This window comes from Condylura cristata, unplaced genomic scaffold (assembly GCF_000260355.1).
Source record: "Condylura cristata isolate star-nosed mole 26May11 unplaced genomic scaffold, ConCri1.0 scaffold00025, whole genome shotgun sequence".
NCBI classification, from domain to species: domain Eukaryota; kingdom Metazoa; phylum Chordata; class Mammalia; order Eulipotyphla; family Talpidae; genus Condylura; species Condylura cristata.
Genome location: NW_004567126.1, coordinates 26,851,086 through 26,876,954, shown reverse-complemented (window position 1 = coordinate 26,876,954; position 25,869 = coordinate 26,851,086). Strand labels below are relative to the sequence as shown.

The following is a 25,869-nucleotide window of genomic DNA, read 5'->3' as shown; positions in this document are numbered from 1 at the left end:
ATTTGCAACAACATTTCTGAAAAATGACAATATTGGGTGCCATCTTCTTGTTTAACTGTTGCTTCTATTTGGGGCAAACAATCACATGCAGAATTAGATTATGAGTACACTGAATGCTCAGAATTTCAGGGATTTTTCTTGAACTTAGGCATTTCAGTTGACACTCAGCCAGTTTTCAGTGCAGCACAGCTGATAGTGATAAGCCTAAACCCTCCCTCAGGGGGTTTACCTGAGCTGCTACTCAGGTAAAAAATTCTGGGCACCCCATGGAGAAATGGGATGCCAGTCTACCTAGGTAGCCAGCATGGAATAATCAATATTCAATGATTATTTGAATATTCATTGCATTGGCCCTAATTGGTTTATATACATAAATGGGACCAAAAAGAGGAAGATGTTACTGTTAGGGATAATAAGACCATGGTTGAGACTTAATAAAACCAAGTCAAGGAGTAAATCATGAGGTATGCTTGTGGACTCATAAAACTACCAGGTTTTTGCCAAATCTGAGCTGGATCTTACTAGGATTCTTCTAGTATAAGCAAGAAGAAACTTTCAGGACATCATTTTAATGAGACGTGTCAGAAATTTTACTAGTCAAGTAGATGAGTGTGATCACGTTAGGCAACCCTATCCCAAAGAACAAGAATATAGGCAAACCATTTTCCTACAGTGGTGACATGACATCTGGTGTGGCAAACAGCGAGCTAGGGAGTACATGGACCCACTATCTCGCACACTCCGGCTTTCAGGACTCCCACTAAGGCACCGACTGGTTAGAGGACCTACTCAAAGTCAAATCCTTTTGTGGAGTACATGGAAGTTGTTGCCATTTTCCATGATCTGATTTTTCCATTAGATAACACCCCCATTTCCAAGCTTACTTTAGTATCTTCCCCCCTGGTAATATACTACTTAAGGATATTCTAATGAAAAGAGTCTGCATTTTGCAAACTCTGCAGCCAGCACCTCAGCCTTCTCATCCACCCACAGGACTCCTTGAGCAACCAGTATTCAAGATAAGAAGGAAGGTCTTCCTCTTTTGTTCACTCTGAGAAGCTGTCAGGCCGAGAAGCGAGGACTTGTCATATTGTGGGTAAGTTGGAACTGGTTTAGTATTTTCCATGGAAATAGGAAATGCTTCTCCTGTGGCCGTGGGTCTAGAAAAATGTTCTGGCACTGGGAAATTTTTCAAGAAGTCCTTATTACAGGTCCTGTCTTTATTTCTTGAAAGCAGTGATAGGGACATCTGTCTTACATTCTTCTTCCCACTTATACTTGGTTAAGGAATGTGCGTATTAAGGGGGTTTATGGTACATGCTTTAGCATGCGTGAAAGAGAGGTGAATTCATGTTAAGCAGTTTGGTGTGAACTGAAATAAAGTCGCAAGAAAGGGAGTCTGAGTCAAATGTGGTGTGCAGGTTATTTGTTATTAAAAAGGTAAAAAGATGGGTGACTTCACCGAGGCCCATAGTAACAACACAATTTATCACTTGCCACACATCTCCTTAATAAAAGGATGAACCCAGTTAAATGTTGGTCTCACTGTGGAAGGAATACTTACTTTATTCATGGCCAAAGTCAGTGTTTTTCAACCAACTGCTTGCGACCCACTGGTAGAGGGTGGGTCGTGAAACTTAATAACAATGAGTATTTTAAAGGAAATAAAAAGGACTATAATTATAAAATAGCAGATGCCACATGCAGTGGTTATTGATTCATAAAATTTGGTTCTGTTTTCTCTCTCTCTCCCCACCCCTTCTTCAGTGGGGTATGGCCAAAAGTATCTCTAAATCAGTGTTGCTAGATATATAATGTAAGCCAGACACAGAAAGTACTGTATAATCTCATTTATATGTGGTGGTTGCATTAGTCAAGCTTTTAGAAGCCGAAAGTAGAATGGGGTTTGACAGGAACTGGTGTTGGGGAGAGACACTGGTCAAAATGTACAACATTTCAGTTAGGCAATATAGATATACATATATGTACATGTCTGTACATATAGATGCATGCACGACCACACTGCATAAGCACGCCTGCATAGAATTGTATAGAGATGGGTGACACTTGCATGAAATAGAGAAGATAGGATCCTTGTTACATGTAAGTTATAAAAATAGGACTCGATCCTTCTAAATTTGGAATCCTTAGGGCCTGCCTAGTGAGTATTTATCTCTCAGTGCCTCACCCGTCATTAGGTGCATGCCACCGGCAGTCAACGATCTTGTACAGCATTTTCGTTTTATCTGTTATTTGCACAAATGCTAGCACCCATCTTTCTGCCCTGTGCTGTGTGTGTAACTCTCTCTTTGATCTATCATCATCTATCGTCTACTTCCCAACCTACCATCTTTCTGTCATTACCTATCTATCCACTATCTAGGTCCACAATTAGAATTAATGAACAGTATGCTGTTCGTGAAATCTTTTCCTGCTTTTCATTATGGAGATTTTCAAACATACACAATTGCAGTAACAACAGCACAATGAACCCCACGGACCTGTCACCCAGATTTAATAATAACCAACTGCTGGCCAATCTTATTTCACTTTTACTATACCACTTTCTTCCTTACAACACTCCTGTTCCCCAATTTTCCTGTTGTAATTTCTGTTCATTTCATTATTTTGTCTGCAAAATGTGTACCTGTCTTCAGAACATCAGGCCTCTTAAACACAACTGCTGTAGCCACCTGTGCCTCCCTCGGGAGCAAGCACCTGAGCTGACAGATGAGGAAACAGAGTGAATGATCGTATCTGTGAAAAGAGAACAACTGCTCTTATCAGCATATATCGAGCATTAGGATCTTTAAAACGCTCTTTGTTTGAGTTAGGATTCAGAAAAAACACTGCAGTTGGTTGATATGTTTCTAAGTTTCTTTCAATCTAGATAATCCATGTGTTTTTTACCCCCTTATTTTGTTTTTAACGAAGGTAACTGGTTTACAATGCTGTTTGGCTTTTTGGGGTGTACGATGTCCCCTTCAGGTGTTACCACACCACGCCCACCACCAAAGTGCCCAGAGCCACCCTTAGCCCATCGTACCCCTTCCCCACTTTGTCCTCCTGCCTCCCTCCTCTGGTAGCCTCTCCACAGTCAAACTCTGGGTTTGTTAATAGTTTGACCTCATCTGACCCTTCAGGTCCTCTATCCTCCGCAAACAAGTGACGTCAGCCTGGGCTTGTCCTTCTCCTTGGGACTTACTTCCTTTAACACAATTTCCTCCTGTCCCACCCATGTTGTTGAAAATGGCAAAAGTGTGTTTTTTCCCATAGCTGAGTAGTATCACCTTTCCTTTGTATGGGGGAAGAAATTGTCCTGCGGAGGTTCTCACACTCTGGATCTTCCTGGTTGCAATAGAACAGGGTCTTCAGGCCCAGAGGTTACTCTATGAGTGGGTCCTACATGGCCATTCGTTGGGCTCTGAGCTTGCTTTCTGCGGGCAGCTCTGCTATTATTCTTCCTGTAGCATCATTTTTTTTTTTTTTTTTGTAGATAATTTCACAGTACAACTGTTGGATCAAACATAGGCAGAATTGAAAGGATTTGGACACCCATCAGTCCTCTGGCCGGTCAGCTGGCCGCTCCATTCTGAGTGGGTTTCTTCATTCCAGAGGCCCTGGCCGCATCCTCTGAGGGCTTCTCTGATTGTTGTCCTGGTGTCTCAGCGCTATGGGAAGCAGGTGTCTGCCTCTGCTCTCAGGTGAGTGGATCAGAGAATTCCACACCCTTCTTCCCAAACTCCCTCCCCCCAGTCTCCCAGCTTTGGCTGTTCTCCCAAACTTGGCCCTTTGTCCAGAACTTACTGTGTGTGTGTTTCATTAGACTCTCTCATACTGAGTCTTTTCATTGCTTTTCCCAAAACAAAGACTTAAGTACACATGGTTTCCCTGGGAGGAATCTGAAAACCATCAGAGAGGATTGGAAGTGTCAGAGAAAGAAGTGCAGAGTGAGTGAAGGGTGTGTGAATGTGGGTGACTGCTGTGGGTGACTGGCACTCGATCCTGCTGGGGACCTCCCAAGGGGCAGTAGCTAATTTGTCTTAGAAAGACAAGGAGGTTAGGCTCGTTCTCTTCCAGTGGACAGGCACTCTCAGTGGCTCCTGGCTGCCTACATGGGTTACAGAGAGCTGCAGCTCCTTACCTCATGAAGACCTGCTCCAGAGTAGGCCCTTCTGATGGCGCCCTGAGTGCTGAGGGGTCCTGGAGGTTCTTGACTTCTGAGCAGGAAAGCATTTGTGCATGAGTCAGTATAGGTTAGAAATAATCTATTGTGAGAGCGATGGGGTTTAGGTGTTGGGGTTTGATGAAGTGGGGTTCTTGGGACTAGGTGAAGAACCTCTTACAGTTGCAATCAAGTGTTCCCCTTGTGCCCCAGTGCTCCTGCCTTTCCCCTCCCCCCTGCCCTCATGCTTAGAGCCTGCCCAGGGTATCCATCATGAGCCTGGCACTTGTGTGAATGGGCAGGGGAGACAAAGCCCTGCCTCACTCAGTTTTCTGCCAAGAAGAGCCCTTGGGCATCTCCCATCTGAACTAGCTGGTTTCTCTTTTCCAGGCCTCAGTGTCCTGCTGGTGCTGTCAGGGCCAGAAGTGAGGAGTCACAAATGTGAGCTATTCCTTGTCAAAGACTTGGATATACATGGTTTCCTGGGGGAACGGGGGGTCGGGGGGGGTGGTGGAAATGGGGTTTGGGAACCTGTCTCCAGAGGGAGGAACACTTAACTCCTGCTACTCTTTACCTTATTTGGAGCTTCCAAGGATCTTCCCTGATCTCTCATTACCATCATCAACCCCATTTATTTAACTCTGGCACTGCCACAGATTCAGTGCTAAGCTAATTGCACACACCCCTGCCTCAGTCCTTGTGACGTTGCCCTGAAGACGATCCTGACAGCATTGCCACTCACCACTGACCCTCGTACAGCTGGTGGATGTTGGGTTCTGCCCTTCTTTCCCCAAAATCTATGTCCCAAATCATGCTGGGAGATACTTTTGTCTTCACTGCATGTCTACTCATTTCAGAAGTAGACTCTGAAATAAAGACTCCAGAGCATTCATTTCTCTGAGAGGTGATTCCAGGAAGCACCAGCTTGGTGTGGGAAGTTAGATAAGAAGACAAGGAGACACTACAGAGTCTAATGTCCAACATGTGGGTACCTGGGACTTCAACCCCCAGGGGACTGTTGGGCAGGAAGGAACATGCACTTGAGTGTTATTCCCCTCAATGGTAAGGAAGTTGATTTCCTATTATTTTTTTTAAAGTATGCTAATATACACACACCATAAAATTTGCCTTTTTTATCATTTTAAGGAAAAGTTTAGTTGCATTAAGTACATTTGTGTTGTTGCACAATCCTCACTGCCACCCACGCCCAGAACATTCTCCCTTCTGCAATACTGAAATGAGGAACCCATTGAACACTCACTCACTGTTTCCTTTCCCAGAACCTATGGCCTACTTCCTGTCCTATTTCCTGTTCCCATGAGCTTGACAACTGTAGGGACCTTGCATTAGTGCAATCACATAGTCGTGGTTCTCCTAAGAACAATTTGTTTATTCATTTAGTGTCTTCTGGGCTCATCCATGTTGGTGCATGTGTTGAACAACAATCCGTTGTGTGCCTAGACCAAGTGTTATTCATCTACTCGCCCTTTGATGGGTACTTGTCTTATTTCTACCTGTGATTAGTGCTGCTTCAAGACCCTGATTTCAATTCACTGGGGTACACTAAGAGTGGAATTTCTGGGTCACAGTGTAACTCTAATTAATTAAACATTTATTTTTGGTTCATTTTAGGAACTGTTTTCCACAACAGTCACACCATTTCACCTTCCTTTCTGCAGTGCATTAGGGTTTTAACTTCCCCACACTCCACCGACACTTGTTATTCTCTGACTATTTTTAATAAAAAGGAAGCTGAGCTTTTTTTTTTTTTTTTTTTTTTTTTATGAAAATGATTTTTTTATTTTATTTTATAACAGTTTATTTTTACATCATTTTGTACATTTTTTCCCCATCTCAGTTGTAATCCCCGCGGGTTTCCCATCACCAAGTCACCCGTGTGCCATCACCATAATCTCGTACACTTCCCTTCTCCCCCCCCCACCGTTTTTGATCCCATTCCCCACTCCACCCCCACAAAATGTCTCTGGTATATGGTTGTTCATTATTCTTGTTATTTTCTCGCCTGGTCCATTATACTCCTGCTATGAGTGAAACCATCCGGTATTTTTCTTTCTCTTTCTGGCTTACCTCACTAAGCATGATCTTTTCCAGCTCCATCCAAGTTGCTGCAAAAGACATGTGTTTCTCTTTTTTGGTTGCTGAGTAATATTCCATTGTATATATGTACCACATCTTTTTAATCCAGTCATCTGGAAGCTGAGCTTTTAATGCCACTGACCTTTATAGGTTATTGGTTGGAGGCAATGCTTCTGGGGGAGGAGATATGCTAACTTGCCTCACAGTGAGCTAGGAGGACTGGTAGGCACAGAAAGCCCTCAGATAAAGAAATCAGACGCTGGCATTTGAAAGTATTGTCACACAAAAGTGGTGTTGATGGAGGAAGTGGGATATGTGCAGTGTTCCACAGTTGGGTGCTTGCAGAAAGTATGCCGACGGACTTAATCCCAAGAGGACATTCGTGCAAACACGGTATATGGTACATTGTGCATTTCAGAGAATATTTCTTGAGTGGTGACTAAGAAAATAAGGGAAAGTGTGTGTTCTCCACAGTGCTCTCTCTTCTCTGTCCTGAAAATGCCAGTTCCTACAACAACACCCTGTGTGCCTGTAACAACGGGTTTCAGTCATCTGTGTCCAGGGGCAGATACCTCACCAAGCCCAAGGAGAAATGTGAAGGTAAAGGAAAAGCCCACACTCATCTTGGAGTTTGGACAAGGCAGGACCCACCGTCCAGACCCCAAAGAAGCTCGTTCTGCAAAAATGCCAAAAATGCATTAATACTGCAAGAGAGGTCAGGACGGTCTTACTGTCCTTCAAGAAGGCCTAACCCACTGTCCTGCTCCCAGTCTCATTCTCATCCTGATTTATTTTTTTTTTTCTGTAGAAGAAGGTAGAAGGCCCTGGGATCTTTCAGTTTCAAGAACTGGTGGTTTTTGTTAGCTGACACCTCTAACATATTAGCGATTTGATAAGTCACCGTCATATTCTGAAGCTCCATATGTAGTTGGGCTTTAAGTCAACTCTACTGCTCTGTGGATCTATTTATGCACCAGCTCCTCATTGTCTCAAATATGTTTTCGTATCTGGGAAGGTTAGTCCCCATCTCAGTCTTTGGCTATTTTTGCATGATCATATCAACTCTTTTCCATAAAACAAGTGCAAAAGCTTTATATTGGAATCATATTGGGTTTGTAAAACAACTTAAGAAGACTTATCATATTTATAATATCAAATCTTTCTTATCCAAGGATATGCTGTTTGGGGTACATTTATACATGAGGGGTGGTAGAGATTCCATAGGTGAGGGAGAACATTATAGTTTTATGAGGATGACAACTAACATTTTCTTTTGATTGATAGATATTGATGAGTGTAAGATGAAATCAGCAAAGTGCAAGGACATTTCATATTGCAAAAACACCATTGGGAGTTACTACTGCAGTTGTCTTTCAAGTCGTTTCTTCTACTGGTTGGGTGCTATCTTGCCATTGGATTATCCAGAGTGTTATGGTAAGAATGTCCAAATACTCTCTTCATGAAAAAGGAGGACTGTGGGTGACGCCACTGAGAGATCTGTGATTTTCAGGCCAGGATGAGAGCAGAGCTTTGCGTTGGCTTTTGTCCTTCACCTATTGCTGTCCCTGATGATCTTTCCCCAGATGTTATTCAAGCTCATGACAGCAACAGCCATCTCTGTGTTGTGTAGACAACCGCATGTGTTACTACACTTTTCTTAGCTCAAAATTTTCTGTACCCCCAAGATACTGATCCTCTTCTATATATCCCAGGTCATTTAACCTGTCGATTAAGAACATTTTGGATCTTTGTAATTACTTAATTATTTGCCTATTTTGCTTAGTGGCTTTCCCACCTCTTTGTCTCTTTATTAACCTGTAACCAAAAGGCTTAACATCACTGGCTGACTTAAAAGTACTTAATGAATAATATTGGTTGAATTACTGAGCGGCAGCTCTATCCTAACTGCATTTTAAAATTCTACTTAGAAGACATTTGGAACTTCTTGGAGGGGGATTAAAATAGGTTGTGGCAGGATCAGAGAAAGACCCAATTTGAGGGTGATTGGAAGAGGGATGTGATCAGGCTGTGTCACCAACTGGATTTTGTCTAATAGCTGCTTTTATTTCCCAGAGAACTCCAGTGTGGAGACACGGCCACAAAAGGATATCGTGGTGAGTGAAGGGAAGCCTGGATTTGGAAAACAGCCACTCTTACCACATCATTTTCCTGCGTAAAGACCACATTCTCCCCATGACTGTGAGAACACAGCAGTAATCATCTAGGAGTGACTTAGCCCTGTCCCTGGGTTCATCTGGCAGTGTCCGAGGACATTTTTGGTTGTTACAACCAGGGTTAAACTGCTATCTTAACAGTAACTGGTGCTGTTAAGATCTAGTGGGTAGAGAGCAGACATAACATCTAAACATACAGCAATGAGCGGACACCCTCCACAGCCAAGCCCTTTGAGCCTCACGTGTCAAGAGAGACCGAGAAACCCCAACGAGGGGTTGAAAGGCCGCAGTTGTCGTCAAAGATCTGACTCAAGCGCCGGGAGTCTTGCACCATCACTTATCACTTCCTCTGGCCTGGCTTCTGCCATAAGACACTCTTGATAGTTTCCTGATCGCTCACCCTTCAGCCTTAACATTTTAACATTTTCGCAAACACAGTGGCATTACAATGAACCCTTCAGGAGGCTTTGTGTGATAGGTGAGAAAACGTGTAACAGTTTGGTAGCACCTTAATAGGTATTAGAGTCTTCTAGTAGCACCTTAATAGGTATTAGAGTCTTCTGGACCTGCCCAAGCACTAAAGGGTAGCCTGGTTTTCTTAAGTATCAGTTGGAAATTACCTAATTATTTTTCTGTTTTTAGATGAATGTATTGAGGATGGCTGGAAGCGAAAGGGACATTGCAAGAAAAGCTACTGAACTTCTCCAGGGTGTGGAACTGCAGGTTTGGAATAGGAGTGTTCCAGAAAAGAGTGAAAATTCTGAGCTTGGTATAAGTAAGAGACACTGAGCTTTTTTATTATCACAAACTTTTATGCAGATGGTCTTTTGTTAAACCTGACATTTACATGTTTATACACTTAGAGAGAATCCACCCAAGGAATTCTTTACAAAGTGGAAGATCTGCTCTTAGATGATTTAAAAACTTTTCGATGCTTAGCTTCTCTGGCTTAAAACTTAAATTCCTTCCTCATTATGCACTTCATCATTATTCTTTTTTCCCCCTTTAAATATTCTGTGGCAAAGACTCAATTTGCACACCCTACTTCCAGTCTGGGGAATATTGCCAGCCCTTTCGCTCCCTGGGTTTTGTGGCTAGCATGCATGGCTTAGGACATTTGTTCCATCTCATCCCCACTGGCTGGAGATATGGGCAGGAATGCAGCTGGTTTTGCACTGGTACGGAGGTCATTCAAAGAAAGAAGTTCTTAAATAAATTTCTTACGCATGAGAAATGAGCTGATTCGCTTTCTTCATGTTTCCAGTCTTTGAAACCAAGCGATGTAATGACACACACGAGAAGACGCTTCTGGAGGCTGGAAATAACACAATGAAGATCGACTGTACGGATGTTTTCAAAGGAGACACAAGAGGTACTCTGTCTGACCTCCCAAAACCCTCGGCCAATCCTTTTTCGGTGATTGGGCCAGGGAAAAGAGATTCACAGGGGTTTGAGGATAGGAATTAAAAGACGGAATTAAGAGATCTACCTTGAGTTTAGACAGTGACTTGACCATCACATTATTGGGTTCTGGGGTTGCCCTCTTCAAAATATTTTTTTTTTATTGTTGCTGCTTTAGTTATTAGAAAGTGAACAATTTGTGACCATGTCTCCAAATGACAATAATTGAAGACTAAGAAACAGTATGTCCCTAAATTTTTACTCTTTTTTAAGGGCTAAACTTTTTGCATTCATATAGCAATGATTCATTACAGTGTGAAAAATGGAAGCATGTATTTTGGGCAGAAAATGTCAATTTAAAAATGCCTGTAGATAAGAAAATGATCTGCCCTGTGCAGCAATTATGGATTTAAATAATGACAAGAATGTCTCCTATACAAATTGTTCCCATCACATTTTGCCTCCAGAATGCAATAGCTCATTCCCTCCACTGCTCTCAGAGAGGCAGATGCTTTGATTTTGGTCCAAGTTATAACCACAGTGTTTGTTTAGTGTGTGTCCTGCTGATTCGAGCTTGTTTATATTTTGTTCCTTTAATAAAATGTGTTCATTTAAAACAAAGATCTGGGGCCCTGCCTGGCGGCGCAGAGGGTCAGGGCACAGCACTGGAAGCTGGCCCAAGCCACTTCCGTGCTGGTTCAATCCCTGACCCTGGGGGTGATCCACATGGCGCAGTAGATCTTTCCTGTCTCCCCACTACTCCCCTCAGCAGTGTACTTCATTGATCTGCCTGTTCTGCTCCCCACTCTGTCTCTGGTGAATCCTCTCACTGCCCCTGCACCTCTGGCCTGTACCCCAGTTCTGTATGCATAAATAAATTAAAACAAACAAACAAACAAAAAACAAACAAAGACCTGGCCTGCATGGTCCTTCACCAGGCAGTTTTGGGCTTTGTATGCTTCCTGATATGCAGCAAGCCCCAGTCAGGGATCCTGTGACATTTTCCTCAAAAGGGACAGGCTGACACATGCTGTTTTGGACAAGATGGTCCAAAAAGGCAACAGTATTGGCAGGTGATTCTTGTCTCGTTCCTTCCCCGAGAAGCATTTCTCTAAAGTAGCCAGCTGTTTTTCCTCTGTCCTACCACTTGGCAAATTCTTTCCTGTAGAAGGACCAGCTGGAAAATATTTTTGACTTTAAGCCAGACGACCTTTGTTATAATTACTCAAGGCAGATGTTACAGGGTGAAAGTGGCCATAAATAATATGTAAACAAAGGGGCGTGACTGTGTCAAGATGATTTTATTTGCACACATAGGTGATAAGCTGGGTTTGGGTCTCAGGCTCTGGTTTGCCACTCCTGCTTTATTCCGCCACCTTGCTTAAGTCTCCACCTTGCACCTACATGCTGTGGTATTTTTCTGATTCATTTCTTTGTCCCATGACCTCAGCTCTCTTGGCAAGGAGTCTGGGTGCTCTGCTCATGGCCGTGTTGCAATGCCCGGACACCCCTGGCAGACAGGCGATGCTCCATGCATGTTTGATAATTGAGAGAATAAACAGATGAGTGAAGAATGCTTGAAATTATTTCAAAGAGAAAGTTGCTTGGAGAGAGTGAAAGAACTGTTTTCCTTCAGAAAAGATAGTTTTTCCAGAAAATTCCTAACTACTGATTAATCTTCACTTCTTATTGTGAGCTGGAGGGTGGGATGGGAGGAGGTGTGGGAGGGAACATATTAAGATGAATTGATTTTCAAAGTGAAGTAAACAAGGCTGACGGTTAGTAGTTTTAGCTTCAAGTGGGATGATGACATATGGATTGTTGTCGCTTGCGCAATGCTGCTTCTGACTCCAGAGTAACTATTATGCACTTCTGTGAATTAAATTATTCTTGCATGAAAATGGACAGAGAAAGAAAGAGCGAGAGAAGGGGAGAGTAGGGGAGGGGAAGAGAGTAGAGGGAGGGAAAGAGAGACACACACACAGAGGATGATTTCACTCACCTACGGAACCAAAACAAGTATCAGATCTGACTGCAGAGCGGGGTACGGGGGGGGGGGGGGTGTGGCGGGGCCCAGGGGACCCCGGGGGGTGTGAACCAGTACCCTGTAGATGGTGTATGATACCACCGTTACCCCAGTAAAAATGATCCAATAGTATAAAGGACAGAAAATTAAAGAAAAGGAAGGGAGGGAAGAAGATGAGAATGAATGAAATGCCACACATCCTGCATAAATTTCTGTTAATTAGACACCGGAGTGAACTTGAGGTGGAAGCTGGGAATGTGTTTTTCACCCTCCTTGAGTGTCCCCTGCCCCTCGGGCAAACCTCTTGAATTCTGACAGATGTCGGTGCCTTATGGATCCGCCCCTCTTTACCACATACCGAGGGAGTGTTTTGCATTGTGTCACGCGCCTTGAGGTGTTTCAGTATGTGTGACAGGTACCGAGCATGGCACTCCCAACACTAGCAGTCTGTCAAGGGTCCATGTAAGGTGTAACGATTCCCCAACTACAGGACACGATCAGGTTCATGGGAAGGGACCAGTCCCTAGTGTCTGGTGGACTGATTCCCCCAATCTACGGATGGTCTAGAACGTGTCTTCTCTTGTGTTTCCTCAGCTGGCAGTACAGTGGCACTCATCACGTACCAAACTCTTGGGAGTGTTCTGAACGGGTCCTTTTTCAGCGACAGGAGAGGGCTGCAGGAAGTGAAACTGAACTCCCGCATCATGAGCGGCACCATCGGTGTGGGAAAAGTGTACCTGTCTAAACCTGTGCTCCTGACCTTCCAGCACACCGAGGTAAGCAGCCCTGGCTGGCTCCCTCTGCTTCACCTTAGAGGGGCGTGTCCCTGGGGTCCTGGAGGAACCCGAATCCATCTCTGACCACTCAGAGTTAGAACTGGTAACAAGTGTGGAAGTCTGAAAACATCCCTGACCTCCCTTCCCACTTATGAGCTCCTCTCATTGGTTCTCCCCACGGCCAGGAGCCTGGGGGAAGCAGTCCTCTCATCGGTTTGTGGGGCCCTGGCATGATCACAAGTATACCTTCTAAGTGAGGCGTGAGCCCACAGCAGGTGTGGGGCTAAGACACTCTTCCCTGTGAGTGTTCCAGGTGATACTTCCCAGTCCAGCTTTCCCAAGCTTAACCCAGGCAGTTGAAACAACAGAACCAGAAGGTCTATTTGCATGCTGTTCTCTTTCCAGCCTGGTGGTGAAAGGACAAAACATCTGTGTGTCTACTGGGAAGGATCGGCGGAGGGAGGCAGCTGGTCCACAGAAGGCTGCTCCTACCTAGCCAGCAATGACTCTCACACCATGTGCAAGTGCTCTCACCTGTCCAGTTTTGCAGTCCTCGTGGCTCTTGTTCCCAAGGTACTGAGGGATGGAGAAGGGGTCGGTCCCTTCCTGGGAATCTGATTGTGTCCAGGAAGCTGTTCTTTCTGTCATAGTAGATAACGCTAAGAGGCAGACTTCAGTGGAAGGAGCTCACTTGGGAGGGAGATAACGCCAGGATATTGGGAAGCTGAGTTGTCATCTCCTTCAGTGGAAAGGTCTAGAGTGATCTGGGATCTGACACGCTTGTTACTTTGCAAAAGGAAAGCAGACCTTCCCTGTCAGGTCAGAAAGAGGCATTCATTGTTGCTCATGGTTAAGTCTCAGCACTATGAAGCGCTCACCAGCAACTGCAGCAGGAGTTCGAACCCCAGCCAGGGAGGTGACCCACAGGGCACAGCAGACCTCCCCCATCTCACCCTCTGCTCCCCTCAGCAGTGTATTTCAGTAGATCCACCTGTTCTGCTCCCACTCTGTCTCTGGTGAATCTTCTCACTGCCACCCCCACACCTCTGGCCAACACCCCAGTTCTTGGATGTATAAATGAATAAAATAAGCCTAACTTCTTCCCCTATTTTTTTTAAAGATTTATTCATTTGTGCATACAGAACTGAAGTACAGGCCAGAGGTGCAGGAGCAGTGAGAGAATCCACTAGAGACAGAGTGGGGAAACAGAACAGGCCGACTGACGAAGTACACTGCTGAGGGGAGCAGCAGGTGGGTCAGGAGAGGTCTGCCTTGCCATGTGGGTCACCTCCGGAGTGGTGAAAAATCTGAAATGATATATGTAACTGACATACTTCAGTTCGACAGTGCCTGTCTAACGGTCTGGTTTCTTCAATAGCCCTGAGTGGTAAATGCTATTGCTGCAAAGTCTCAGTGAGGCTAAGTCACTCACTTTGGGGGGCTGAACTGGGAGCCCATGTGACTCTAAATAAGGCTCATAATGGCAGCAACGGCAGCTATGGTGATTCCTTCCTTGGTGACTCCTAGGTGGACCCTGTCCTGACTGTGATCACCTACGTGGGGCTGAGCCTTTCTCTGTTCTGCCTTCTCCTGGCAATCATCACCTTCTTTGTGTGCCGGACCATCCAGAACACCAGCACCTCCCTTCACCTGCAGCTGTCCATCTGCCTCTTCCTAGCCCACCTTCTCTTCCTCACAGGGATTGATCAAACTGAGCCAAAGGTAGGTGATCTCACCAGAACACTGTTGTCACAGTGGAATCTAGCATCATGTCTTGCAGAAAGAGGGGGAGAAAGGCAGTGGTCTGTAGTGATGCTATGGGGGTGGGAAGAGTTTCAATTTCAGTTCTCCTATAATATTTCTCTGGGCAAGACCCATACTTTTTGAGGGGCCATTTAGCAAACAGGTGGAGAATCAGACTGGTGGTATCAGACAGGATGATAGCTGCTGTAGCAAATAAACTCGACAGTGTCCATGCTTAGTGCAAGACCAGTTCATTGTCCCCTTGCATATTAGTAGAAGGTTTGAAGGGTGTCTATCTCCATCCCCAGGCTCATGGGAGCTCTTTTAGCTGCCACATGCAGCATTCAGTGGCACCCCAGAGACCTTATGTGTTAACCAACTAGCAAGAGGCAGGAGCATGGCAGAGTCCTGTGAAGGAAATTTTAAGGGTCTCTTCCCATAGGAGGGTGGTGCCTGTCAGTTTCCCTCAGACCCTCTTGGCCAGGCTCAGTTGCATGGCCACACCTGATTGCAAGGGGTGCTGCAAAATTTGGTCTCTGGCTGGGAAGTCACACTTCCGTGACCAAGCTATATTCTAGGAGTGAAGGGGAGGACGGATTGGATTTTTTGGTGGACAGTGACTTAGCCACATGTGTTTGCACCTGACTCTCATCCTATTACCAAGCAATTGACTTGCTCTCTGCTGTATTATTTGTAGAAGCTTATATTATGGTATCAAAGTTTGAGATACTTTATTGAGAATCGACTGGTAGACAGGAGGTAGGAGATAAACTCAAACCTATCTCCTTGATTAAAAAAGAAAATGAGGTTATATAGGTATGGGTCTCGGTCATTCTTTTTTTTTTTTTTTTTTGTCAGCATTTCTTTGTTTATTTGAAGTTTTTGTGGTTCATATGAATCTCAGTAATGTTTGTTCCATTGCTTTGAAGAATACCACAGAACTTCTATTGGGACTATATTGAATTCGGTATATTGCTTTGGGTAGAATGGCCATTCTGATAATGCTGGTTCTTTCAATCCATGAGCAGGGAATAGCTCACCATTTCTTTGTGTCCTCTATTTCTTTGAACAACATCTTATAGCTTTCTTTGTATAAGTTCTTCACCTCTTTTGTTAGGTTTACCCCTCGGTATTTACATTTTTCTTTTTTTGGTGTAACTATAAATGGAATTTTCCCCTTAATTTCTTCCTCTTCTAGATCATTGTTTGCATATAGAAAGGCAACGATAAAAAAAATTATTTTGTTTATGTATGCATACAAGAGCTGGGGTGTAGGCCAGGAGTGTGGGGGATGAGAGGAATCACCAGAGTGGGGAGCAGAACAGGCAGATATACTGAAACACGCTGCTGAGGGGAGCAGCAGGGAGACAGGAGAGGTCTGCTGCCCTATGGGGGATTCAATCCCTGGTTGGGATTGAATTCGTGCTGCAGCTTGGCAACTGATTTTTGTGTATGACGTTGTAACCTGCCGTTTTGCTAAACAGTTTTCCCACAGAGTCTTTAGGGCTCTCTATGTGTTGGCTTCACGTTCTGAACTCTCCTCTCCCCTTCAGGCGCTGTGCTCCATCATCGCTGGGGTGTTGCACTATTTGTACTTGGCCGCCTTCACCTGGATGTTCCTTGAGGGGTTGCACCTCTTCCTCACGGTCCGGAACCTAAAGGTGGCCAACTACACTGGTGCAGGCAGATTCAAGAAGAGGTTCCTGTATCCTATTGGCTATGGGATTCCAGCTGTTATTGTGACTGTGTCTGCAATAGTCGGACACAAAAGCTACGGAACGTATACTCAGTAAGCACTCATGGTGGAGTGGTTGACACATAATATGAGATTCAAAACAATGTGAATCTGTTTTCGTTTGTAAGTGTGCTTCAAACCAATGCTTCCTTGTCCGCAGTGTCCCTTCTCTTGGGCATCCCTAGGACAATGGTTCTCAGCATCTTTGGGATTGGATCCTTTTGAAAATTTTGGTGAATATCAGGGTCTGTTTTTTCTAGAAAGATGTTCACACAAGCAAACATCCCAACAAAAGTTTGAATGCAACTTCAGGAAATTCAGAGAAAAAAATCCATGAGTACAAATCAAAACTTGTGGGGCTTCAGCAGGGTTCTGACTCGGTTGAGATTAATCTCCAAAATATAAAAAGAATAACAAAAATAGCAACAAATCTTGAAGGCTTGTGATGCATGAGAGAGAGGGCTTCATGCAGATGCGGTATCTCCTCTCAGTCTCCCTGTTACTCTACAAGGCCATTTGTGCATCTGGGACTTAGTGTATTTAATAGACTTTCTCAAAGTCACAGTTAAGATGAGAATAAGTCAGAATTTCCAAAGCAGTACTCAGCCACGTTTTTCTGCCTCACTAAAGAAGTTGGCAAAGTTGTGCAAAGTCAGTTGAAAATCTAGTATTATGGCAGTGAGGCTTGGGTTAAGAGGTAGGTGTCCTTGTGCTGACCACTTATACGAGGTCATCCTTCTTGAAGTCCCAGAGATGCCTTGTGTCTGGCTTGAACCTTATTTCCTCTCACAATGACCCTGGAGATAGAAAGGTGGGTAGGTCAGGGATTGAAAAACTTTTTATAAATGGCTAAATGAGACCATTTGGGGCTTTGCTGACCACATGGACTTATGGCAACTATTCAATGTTGACCTGTCAGGGTGAACAAGTCAGGTATTAGACAAGGACATGGGTGTATGCAAAGTAGTGTGTGATTATGTGTCAATAAATCTTTAAAAAAATGAAGGGTGAACTGGATTTGGCCGAATGGCCTTATTTTGTGATGCTTGGTTCAAATGTCAGTATGGGGAACTCTCTGAAATTTCCTGTCTACTGAGTGCTCACAATTGGTTGTTACTTTTACTAGATTTGCATTGCAAGTCATGTTACCTTTTCCAACATAAATTATGGCAGAATACAAAGTATTTGGCAACAGAATATGTGGTATATGGAATAAGTTTAATTAGTGTTGATAGTTTTTATAGCTGGAATTAAATTGCTCTTTTTTATTCTAGCACTCAGTATTATTATGATACCTACATTTATGTGCCATAAATATTTGCCAGTAATTATATCCCAGAAATGTATGCACATTATCTCATTTAATCTTTCCTACAATATCTTTATAAAGAAAACTACAAAAATTTTAGGTAAGAAATCAAAGAAGATTCAAAATGAGTGCATTTCTCCATAAGTAGTTGTTATAAAGTCCATATTTCTGCCAAGAAAGACTCGATAATGTCAAGTCTATTCTTTGCAAAGTGATCTATTGGTTCAACATATTGTCAATAAAAATCTCAGAAAATTACTTTGTAGATATCAACACATTGATGATAAGTTTACATGGAGAGGAAAGTCTGAGAATAGCAACACAACACTGAAGGAGAAGAACCAAGTTGGAAGATAAACCTTCCCTCACTACAGACTCGGTACAGAGCCATCAGAACCATCTAGTCTTATCGACACTTCTGTTGACTCCACTTTACACTTGGGAAAACGGAGCCCAGAGTACACACTTTGTGTCAGGACTCACATATGATTCCATTTAAAATTCAGACTTGAACTAAATATCTCCTGGCACTACTCAATCTTGCCAGCGGAGCGTGAATTCAAGCCTTCTGCCAAGGAACAGACAGCTAATGCTTATTTGTTCTCAACAGTTGCTGGTTCAAACTGGAGAAAGGGTTCATCTGGAGTTTCATGGGGCCAGTGGCCGTCATAATCTTGGTATGCGACTGTAATAGTTACTTTCTATGATTATTAGACTTGCTTGCCCTGGGTTGACCAAACTTAGGGTGTGTGCTTATCCATTAAAGCAGAGTGAGGATAAGGAAATGTAGGCGGCTGTGATGCACCGCTCTTACTAGGGTGCCATCATCATATATCTTTCTCTGGCTTCCCCTATCTCTGGTGCACTATAACCTCCTTCTGGGTATTCTTTTAAAAGTCTTAAACTTGTTCATTCAACAAATACTTAACAAGTGTCTACTCTACATAAAGTGACTTTATTTTAGAGTGAGCTATTTTCCTTTAGGACAGAAACTTTTCATTATATCCATTATCCTTAGCATGCCTTTACTTTCAAGATGTCCTAGTTTGAATGATAAATTACTTGGCCACCCTTATCCAGCACCAGGGCATAAGACCACACCATCCTTGTAGAAACTGTGTCATTTGTTAAAAGATTCCTTCTTATACCCTAGGTTGGGGTGACTATATATGACATGGTCTCAAAAGAAAATTCCAAATCAGTTTTTTATGCTATTTCCATAGATCAACTTGGTGTTCTACTTTCAAATTCTATGGATTTTGAAAAAGAAGATTTCCTCCCTCAATAAAGAAGTGTCCACCATACAGAACACTAGGTAAGAAGTACTAGAATCAATGGTACCCACATATTTGCTCTACAGGTCCGCTCTGCCCATGGAAGAAAAACCCAAGCAAAAATAGTATATAAACACTTCCTGGTATAGCATAAGGAATATGTGAGGGACAATTCACAGATGAAGAAAAAATTACAGTTTAGGTTACAATGTTCCCCTTCATTTCTTCATTCCACAAATTCTATACATTGGGCATCTCTTGGTGCAGCTAAACTCTTCACATGAAATTGATGTCAACAGTTTCAAGAAATGATACTTTCTTTTAAATTAATGCCCAGAGTATCAATATTATCCTTTTCTCTGCTGAGAGTCTACCCAATTCTGGATGTTTTTCTCCTTGGTTGTAGGCACTAAGTTCTTAGTGGATGTGATCTAAATGTCTAAAAGTTACAATGACTGCAAGGAATATTAACTAGGAGTGCCATGGATGGTGGGCATGTGTCAACATGATTTCATTGAATGTATGTAATTCTAACCACTGTAGTGGAAATTACTAATATTCAGTTGATCAGAGGAGCAAAATGCTCATCTTACACCAGCAAGGATGAGAACCTTTCATTGGTGAGTTGTCTGGAAAAAACTTAGAGGAACATCTGGCCAACTTCAGATACTGACTTTCATCTGTTTATCAGACCAGGCATTTCTTAACTTCAGTTTCTTCAATTCTGGAGGGTCAGAGTGTCACACTTCTGGTGGTCCCACACTCTTGTGTGTGAGAGGGCAGGCTTATGTATGAGCTTGCACATACACACTCATGCTCATCAGCTTTTCCAGTTGATGGGTCTCCCATTGACAACCCTGCCCTATTATTCCAGGTACCATTTTTGTTTGAAAAACTTATGTTGTTGTCCAAAATAATGAGCTCATCACCCAATTATTTCAATACAAATGTCTATAAGGCACTTTCTACAAATGTCCTAATAAGCCCAGATAAGAGAACTTGCAGATGAATCATTTCTAAGAGTAGGAAAATTATTATTCTCAGAGCAGTGATTAAAAGTGTGGGTTATGCCTCATTCTTAAATTGTGTGATTTTACATAAACAGCTTCATATGAGGCTCTTATAAAGTTTAAATCAAATGATGCAAAGTATACTTACTAGTCAATGATAGTTGATTGATATTACTATTCTTTTTCATTTTCAGAGTTATGACATTTAAAGCCATTGCTCAACTGTTTATCTTGGGCTGTTCTTGGAGTCTTGGTTTTTTTATGGTTGAAGGAGTTGGAAAGACAATAGGATCAGTCATTGCTTATATATTCACCATCATCAATGTCCTACAGGGGGTTTTGCTTTTTGTGGTACACTGTCTTCTTAATCGCCAGGTAAGGCTAATTACTTTGTCTCTCACCAACCTTCTCCTAAAGTCTAAGTGAATCATCATTCTTTTTCTTTCCCTTATCTAACCTCTTAAGTTTGTATTTTGGGAGTTGCCTTGATACTAGGAAGAAGGTGAAGGCTGTTTTTGGTGTGTCATTGGCTCTGGGTTTCACTAGCAACCTAACAATTCATATTCTAACATATCTCTTAGGAGTATACATTTGCCTGCTTTGCTGATGTAACAAAATAACATATAAGACTGTGCAGCTTAGACAACAAAAATTTATCTATTCTGGAAGCTGGAATTCTGTCTAGTTCTGGTTTGAGCTCTCTTCTTGGTTTGTAGATGGTCATATTCTTGCTGTGTTCTCACATGGGAAATGGGAAAGGGCTTTTTTTTTTTTAAGATTTATTTATTTGGACATACAGAACTAGGGTACAGGCCAGAGGCTCGGGGGCTATGAGAAGCTTCACCAGAGACAGAGTGGGGTACAGAACAGGCAGATCAACAAAGTACACTGCTAAGGGGAGCACCGGGTGGGTCAGGAGAGGTCTGCCGCCCCATGTGGTCACCTCGAACTCAGGCGGGAATCGAACTCATGCGGAAGTGGCTTCAGATTCTCAGTGCTTTGCTTTAACCCAGTGTGCCACCAGGGAGGGCCTAGAAAGGGCTTTTAAACCTCTTCTTATAAGGACACTAATCCAGCTGGATCAAAACTCTATCCCCATAACCTCAGTTAGCCTTAATTACTTTCATAAATGTCATATATCCAGATATAGTCACATTTGGGGTTAAGGCTTCAACATATGAATTTTTATATGTTTGGAGGCACACAATACAGCCCGTATCAAATTATGTATCAGTCAGGATAAAGTGGATTATGCTGCTGTAACAAGTTACCCCTCCTCCACTATCAGGGGTTTACAAAAATCAACTTTTATTTCTTGTTCATGCTACACAGCTATGGCTTGATCTACATTATTTTCATTCTGACAGGCAGGCTGAAGAAGCAACTCAAATCACCATACCGGAATTTACCATAGAGAGAATGAATCATTCTCCTGTGGTGGGGTGCCCTGTAGGGAGGGACCCTGCAATATTTGGTATAATATCTCACAAACTCGGAGGTGTGTCAGTTTTAATCTAAGCTCTTTTACTGAAAGAGTTGCTATGTGATCTTGAGAAGGCTGTTTACCCCTTCTGAGCCTTGATTTTCATATTTGCAAATGTGGCAGTTGAGAATTGAGAAAATGCAATATAAATCTACTAGCACAGTCCTTGGCTTATATTAAGCTCTCAGTGAGGCTTATTATTATAATTTTGCTCTTTATGAGAGATTTGGAGCAGTTTGCCAAAGCCTTTGAGTGGAACTACCAGCATTTAAGGTGATAATGGCAAAAGCCACCACTTTAATTCTCCTTCTTTCATTTTAGCATCTTCTGGTACTCCTCACAGAAAATAAACAGATAAAATAACATTTTGTGGTAAATATTTGAATGTATTTTAAAGAGCATGTTAAGGAAGTTTGACAAGGGCAGTTCATGGAATCACAGGGGAAGATTTAAGTAGGGGCTTGAGTCAGATCTTGGGAGTGATAATGACAGGATTTAGAATGCTCGTGACCTTAGACAAGTTAATTTACCTCCAAGACCCTCCACTTCTTTATTTTTAATTGGGGGTGAGAGACATAATGTCTTTGTTAGGATTATATAAAGACTAAATGGTATACGTGCATATTTGGAATGTTTTGACATAGCTAGTGTTCAATAAATGGTGATCTTCACCATCGTACCCACCACTGCCATCACCATCATGAGAATAAACACTCCTCATCACTATCATGACCTCATACTTCTTCCTCATCACCATTTCAACACCTTCATTATTTTCATCATCACCTTCATTGTCATTATCATCATCATCTTCTCCACCATCTCCTCCATTGCCACCATTATTATCACCTTATCTTCATCATCACGATGAGCACCACTGTAGAGTCCTTAGGGTGCCTGTCATTTATTAAATTCCTATATAATTGAGGAGGTTGAATTTGATAAAACGAGTCAACCTAGCATGGAAACATGATACAGAAAACTAGTGAAAGAGGAGAGACTAGGACTCAGCATCTGTATTTTGAGTCTCTTCTACTAGGTCCATTCTCCCAATGCAAGTTCTGGATATAACACAAATCCTATATTCATCAGGTGCGAATGGAATACAAGAAATGGTTTAGTGGGAAGAAGAAAGGGGTAGAAATGGAAACCACCGAGATAACTCATTCTACTGTACAATCCAAAGTGGTAAGATCAGCAACTTTGCCCTGCAATGCACTTGAACTGCACCTAACATCTTGTGCTTCTGTGAGCTTCCTGGCCTCTTGATTTAAAAGAAAAGAGAAATTGAATTAGGTGCTTGCTTTATATTGTTACATTTTCTGGGTCTTCAGACCAAAACAGAAATGTCCTTTCTTCTTTCTTCCCTACCTCCTTTTCTCTCTCCTTCTCTTCTACTCTCTCTCTTCCCCAACCTTTGTCTTTCTCTCTCTCCTCCTCCTCCCTTTCTCTTCCTCAGCCTACCTCCAGTATTTCCCCACATATGAAATGATATCTAACAAAATTTGAACTTATTTAACAACTTTCAGCTAACAAATATTTATTGAGTAGTTACTATGTGCTAGGTCTTTTTTTTTTTGATAGGTTGCTGGGAAAACAGCAGCGGACACATTAACAAAAATCCTTGCTCTAACAGAGTTGATATTCTAGCCAGGGGAGGGGGAAGCAGACTTTCAACCACAAAAAGTATATTATACTATAAATTGCAAAATAATATATGCTATAAAAAACAGGCAATGGAGAGAAAGCGGGGTGACAAGTTCAATAAGATGGTCATGATAGCATCAGTGAGAAGCTGATGCTTGAGCCAAGACTTGGTGAGAATGACTGATAAAATGACCTCTGGTTTGGGAAATTATCTAGAGTAGGAGAATCATGAATAGACTTTGGTGAGAAGCCCTGGATGAAGCTGGGACTCCTGTAGTGGGCTTGTTCCAAGTAGTGACCTGGGTACTAGGCCCTTAGAGTTGTTACCGGAGGTGTCAACTTTACTAGGGACATGAAACTTCTAAACACAGTAGCTGTTTAATTTTCATCTCCCCCATCTGGTTCCTTCACACATGAATTGTCACCTGCCTTAGGTTGAGTTCCTTAAAAGCAGAGTCTAAGGAATGAATATCCTTGTGATTCATTGGCAGAAGGAAGAGAAAGAGCAAAGGACGCAGGGTGGGGGAGGACTCTGTGATATTATGGCTCCGCTTGGAGTCTGAGTCCTTCGGAGGATTCTGGAATGTGAATTGGACCACAAAATTGGTACCCTCTTGAGGCAGCATTTAGTGCCCTGTGTCATTCCACCCTCAGTTCCTGGGCAGTAAGATTTAATCTCCTGAGATAGACTGCCCAGAGGCAGTTCCTGGAGAAGGAGGAAGTTGTCAGTCATTAGGACCTCACGCGGCAGCTGGAGTATGGCCGTGCTGCTGTGGTAAGACAGCTGGAGCCATGTGGCACCAGAGGTGTCCATGGCAGGAGCACAGAGCACAGGGCCAGGAAGCCCTTGAGGACAGATGAGGTGGGACCACCTTTCAGTGCCCCCTCTGGACACCACTTCTTTCCCTGTATCTTTTAAGAAAATTAAATGTGGAAGCGACTTTTAAAGTTGGGAGCATGTGAGTGTTTAGCTCAGTGCTGGCTAGCTCGCACCAGAGGAAGTCCATGAAAATTCAGTCTCGGGTTCTGTCTTCCTCGAATGGGTCTGGGCCTGTGATTTCTTAACTAAGTGACTGTCATACATACTGAAGTTTGAAAATCTCTGCAGTGAATGAATCCAAAGACCGCAGAGAAGTGGATAGCTGTCACTACATTTTACATTCTAAAAAACACATGTGGGCCCTGAGGGTCTAGCATTTAGGGGATCTGTCAGTGACTTGTTTGCAAGTATCTAAAGGGCCTGGTTGAAATCCCAGCTTACTCTCCCAAGGACCAAGACACTTGGTGGATCTGTGCCCCAGTTTGTTCATCTCCATCTGTAAAAGGGGGATAATAACTCTCTTGTTGTGAAGCGTGAATGAAGTTACATGTATCAAGTCCTCAGAATGCTGCCTGGGCCACAGTAAACATACTGTTTGTGAAAAAAGAAAATAAATAAAGAGATCACCATGGGCATTGTTTTTTGGGGAAAAGGCTCTACAGTCAGATAATAAGAACTTTGGATTTTATAGAAATTCGAAATGGCTTGTCATGCTGGATGTTCTAGCTAATGCCTGAGGTATTCGTTTTCAACTTTTACTCCCATGTTATTTCTCCCAATAGGAGGAACTGGGGAAGTCTTCAGAAATGCCTCACAGAGAACAACCTTTGTACGTCTATGCACAGCCCCACGCTCATCTCGTCAATGCTTCTTGGCTTAAGACACCAAAATGATCACTTAGGAGATGTTTAGGGGCGCCCTAAGGAAGCAGCGCCCTAAGGAGACAGCACTCTAAGGAGTCACACTTCTCTCTCGGGTGAAAATGAGGAAAGGCTATGTTCTTTCTTTGGCTTCTATCTCCCTATGCAGAAAGGGCACGTAGGAGAATCTAGAATCAGAATTCAGTATAATATGTTGCATACAACCAAGCGCTTGAGGAACATGAGTGATGGGTCTTCGTCATCTATGATCACCTCGCCGGTGACATACTGCCCAACATCTGGATTCTGTGTACACATCTCTCTCTGGCCTCTGTTTCATTTCAAACTCTCAGAAGTCTTGGCTTCCTTAGTTTGTCCAAATGTGGTCGATTTCCTTAACCTTGTGTGTTTTAGGTCCAGTCCAGAGAAGCACAAAGCCCAAGGAGTCTTCCCAGACCTGAGGAGGCAGTGAGTGCTGTGCTTAGATGCAACCAGGCTGTGCATCTGGGGAGTTGAGGGAAGCAAAAACCTCAAGGTGGTCTTTTAAAACTGCCCCTCTGTCACTGTGAATAATGGCACCCTCACATACAATATTTAGGAGCACCGGATTAAGATTTTCTATTCTTGACACAAGCAGAATGCTTTCAAACTGTAACGCCCATCAATTCAAACAGGAGCGTGAGCCCATGGAACTCAGGTTGGCTCGTGCTGTGGCTCACTGATTCACCAGTGGCACAGATTCTACAGAATTCTTCTCCACACTTTGCAGTGTCTTGCTCCTCATAAGCCTGGGGTTGTTGTACTTTATGGTAATTACAGGGCTTTTCTTATTCACATGCAGATGGCTATAGAGGAAGAAACTTCACATAGCTCTCAAAAATGTGAGGAACATCTTTCCCAAGAAAAATTTGTCCCAACTCCCCTTTGCTATTCTGGCTACAAAAACAAACGAACAAAAAAAAAACACTTGCCTTTAAATAAATCACTGGTTAAGGTGTGGAGAAATTTATATAGACTAATACATTTATGTCTCTTTGTAAATTTAACACAACTTGATAGAGGATTTTTGCATTTTCTTTTTAATTATATGGGGGGAAAGAAAAAAATAAAATTTGTAAGTAGAATATGTGATATTACTAGTTATATATGTACTTATATATCCATCTTTTTTTTTTCTTTTCTGATATGGTTCTGAGTTAGTCTTTTACTTAAAACTTTCATTAAGCCATTCATTTATGGCCTTTCATGTAAGTTAAGGTAATTTTCTTTAGTACTTCTTATAGGATAACCCTGTCATGACCATCACTAGTTCTCATTTTTGGAGAATAAATTGTTGAATTTGGAATTAT

General features: G+C 42.7%; 1 protein-coding gene across 1 annotated transcript; it reads left to right on the top strand.

The window, feature by feature from the left end:
• Positions 1–3,620: 3,620 nt before the first annotated feature.
• Positions 3,621–25,094, top strand: LOC101622593 (EGF-like module-containing mucin-like hormone receptor-like 4). The gene is made up of 16 exons (XM_004688853.2): positions 3,621–3,704; positions 4,556–4,606; positions 6,737–6,862; positions 7,547–7,696; positions 8,336–8,376; positions 9,079–9,211; positions 9,701–9,808; positions 12,458–12,639; positions 13,045–13,212; positions 14,167–14,361; positions 15,936–16,171; positions 18,037–18,103; positions 18,650–18,741; positions 19,905–20,085; positions 22,286–22,381; positions 24,443–25,094. The coding sequence occupies exons 1-16, from the start codon at positions 3,674–3,676 to the stop codon at positions 24,551–24,553; spliced, it is 1,968 nt and encodes a 655-aa protein (XP_004688910.1). The 5' UTR covers positions 3,621–3,673; the 3' UTR covers positions 24,554–25,094.
• The last annotated feature ends 775 nt before the right edge of the window (positions 25,095–25,869 follow it).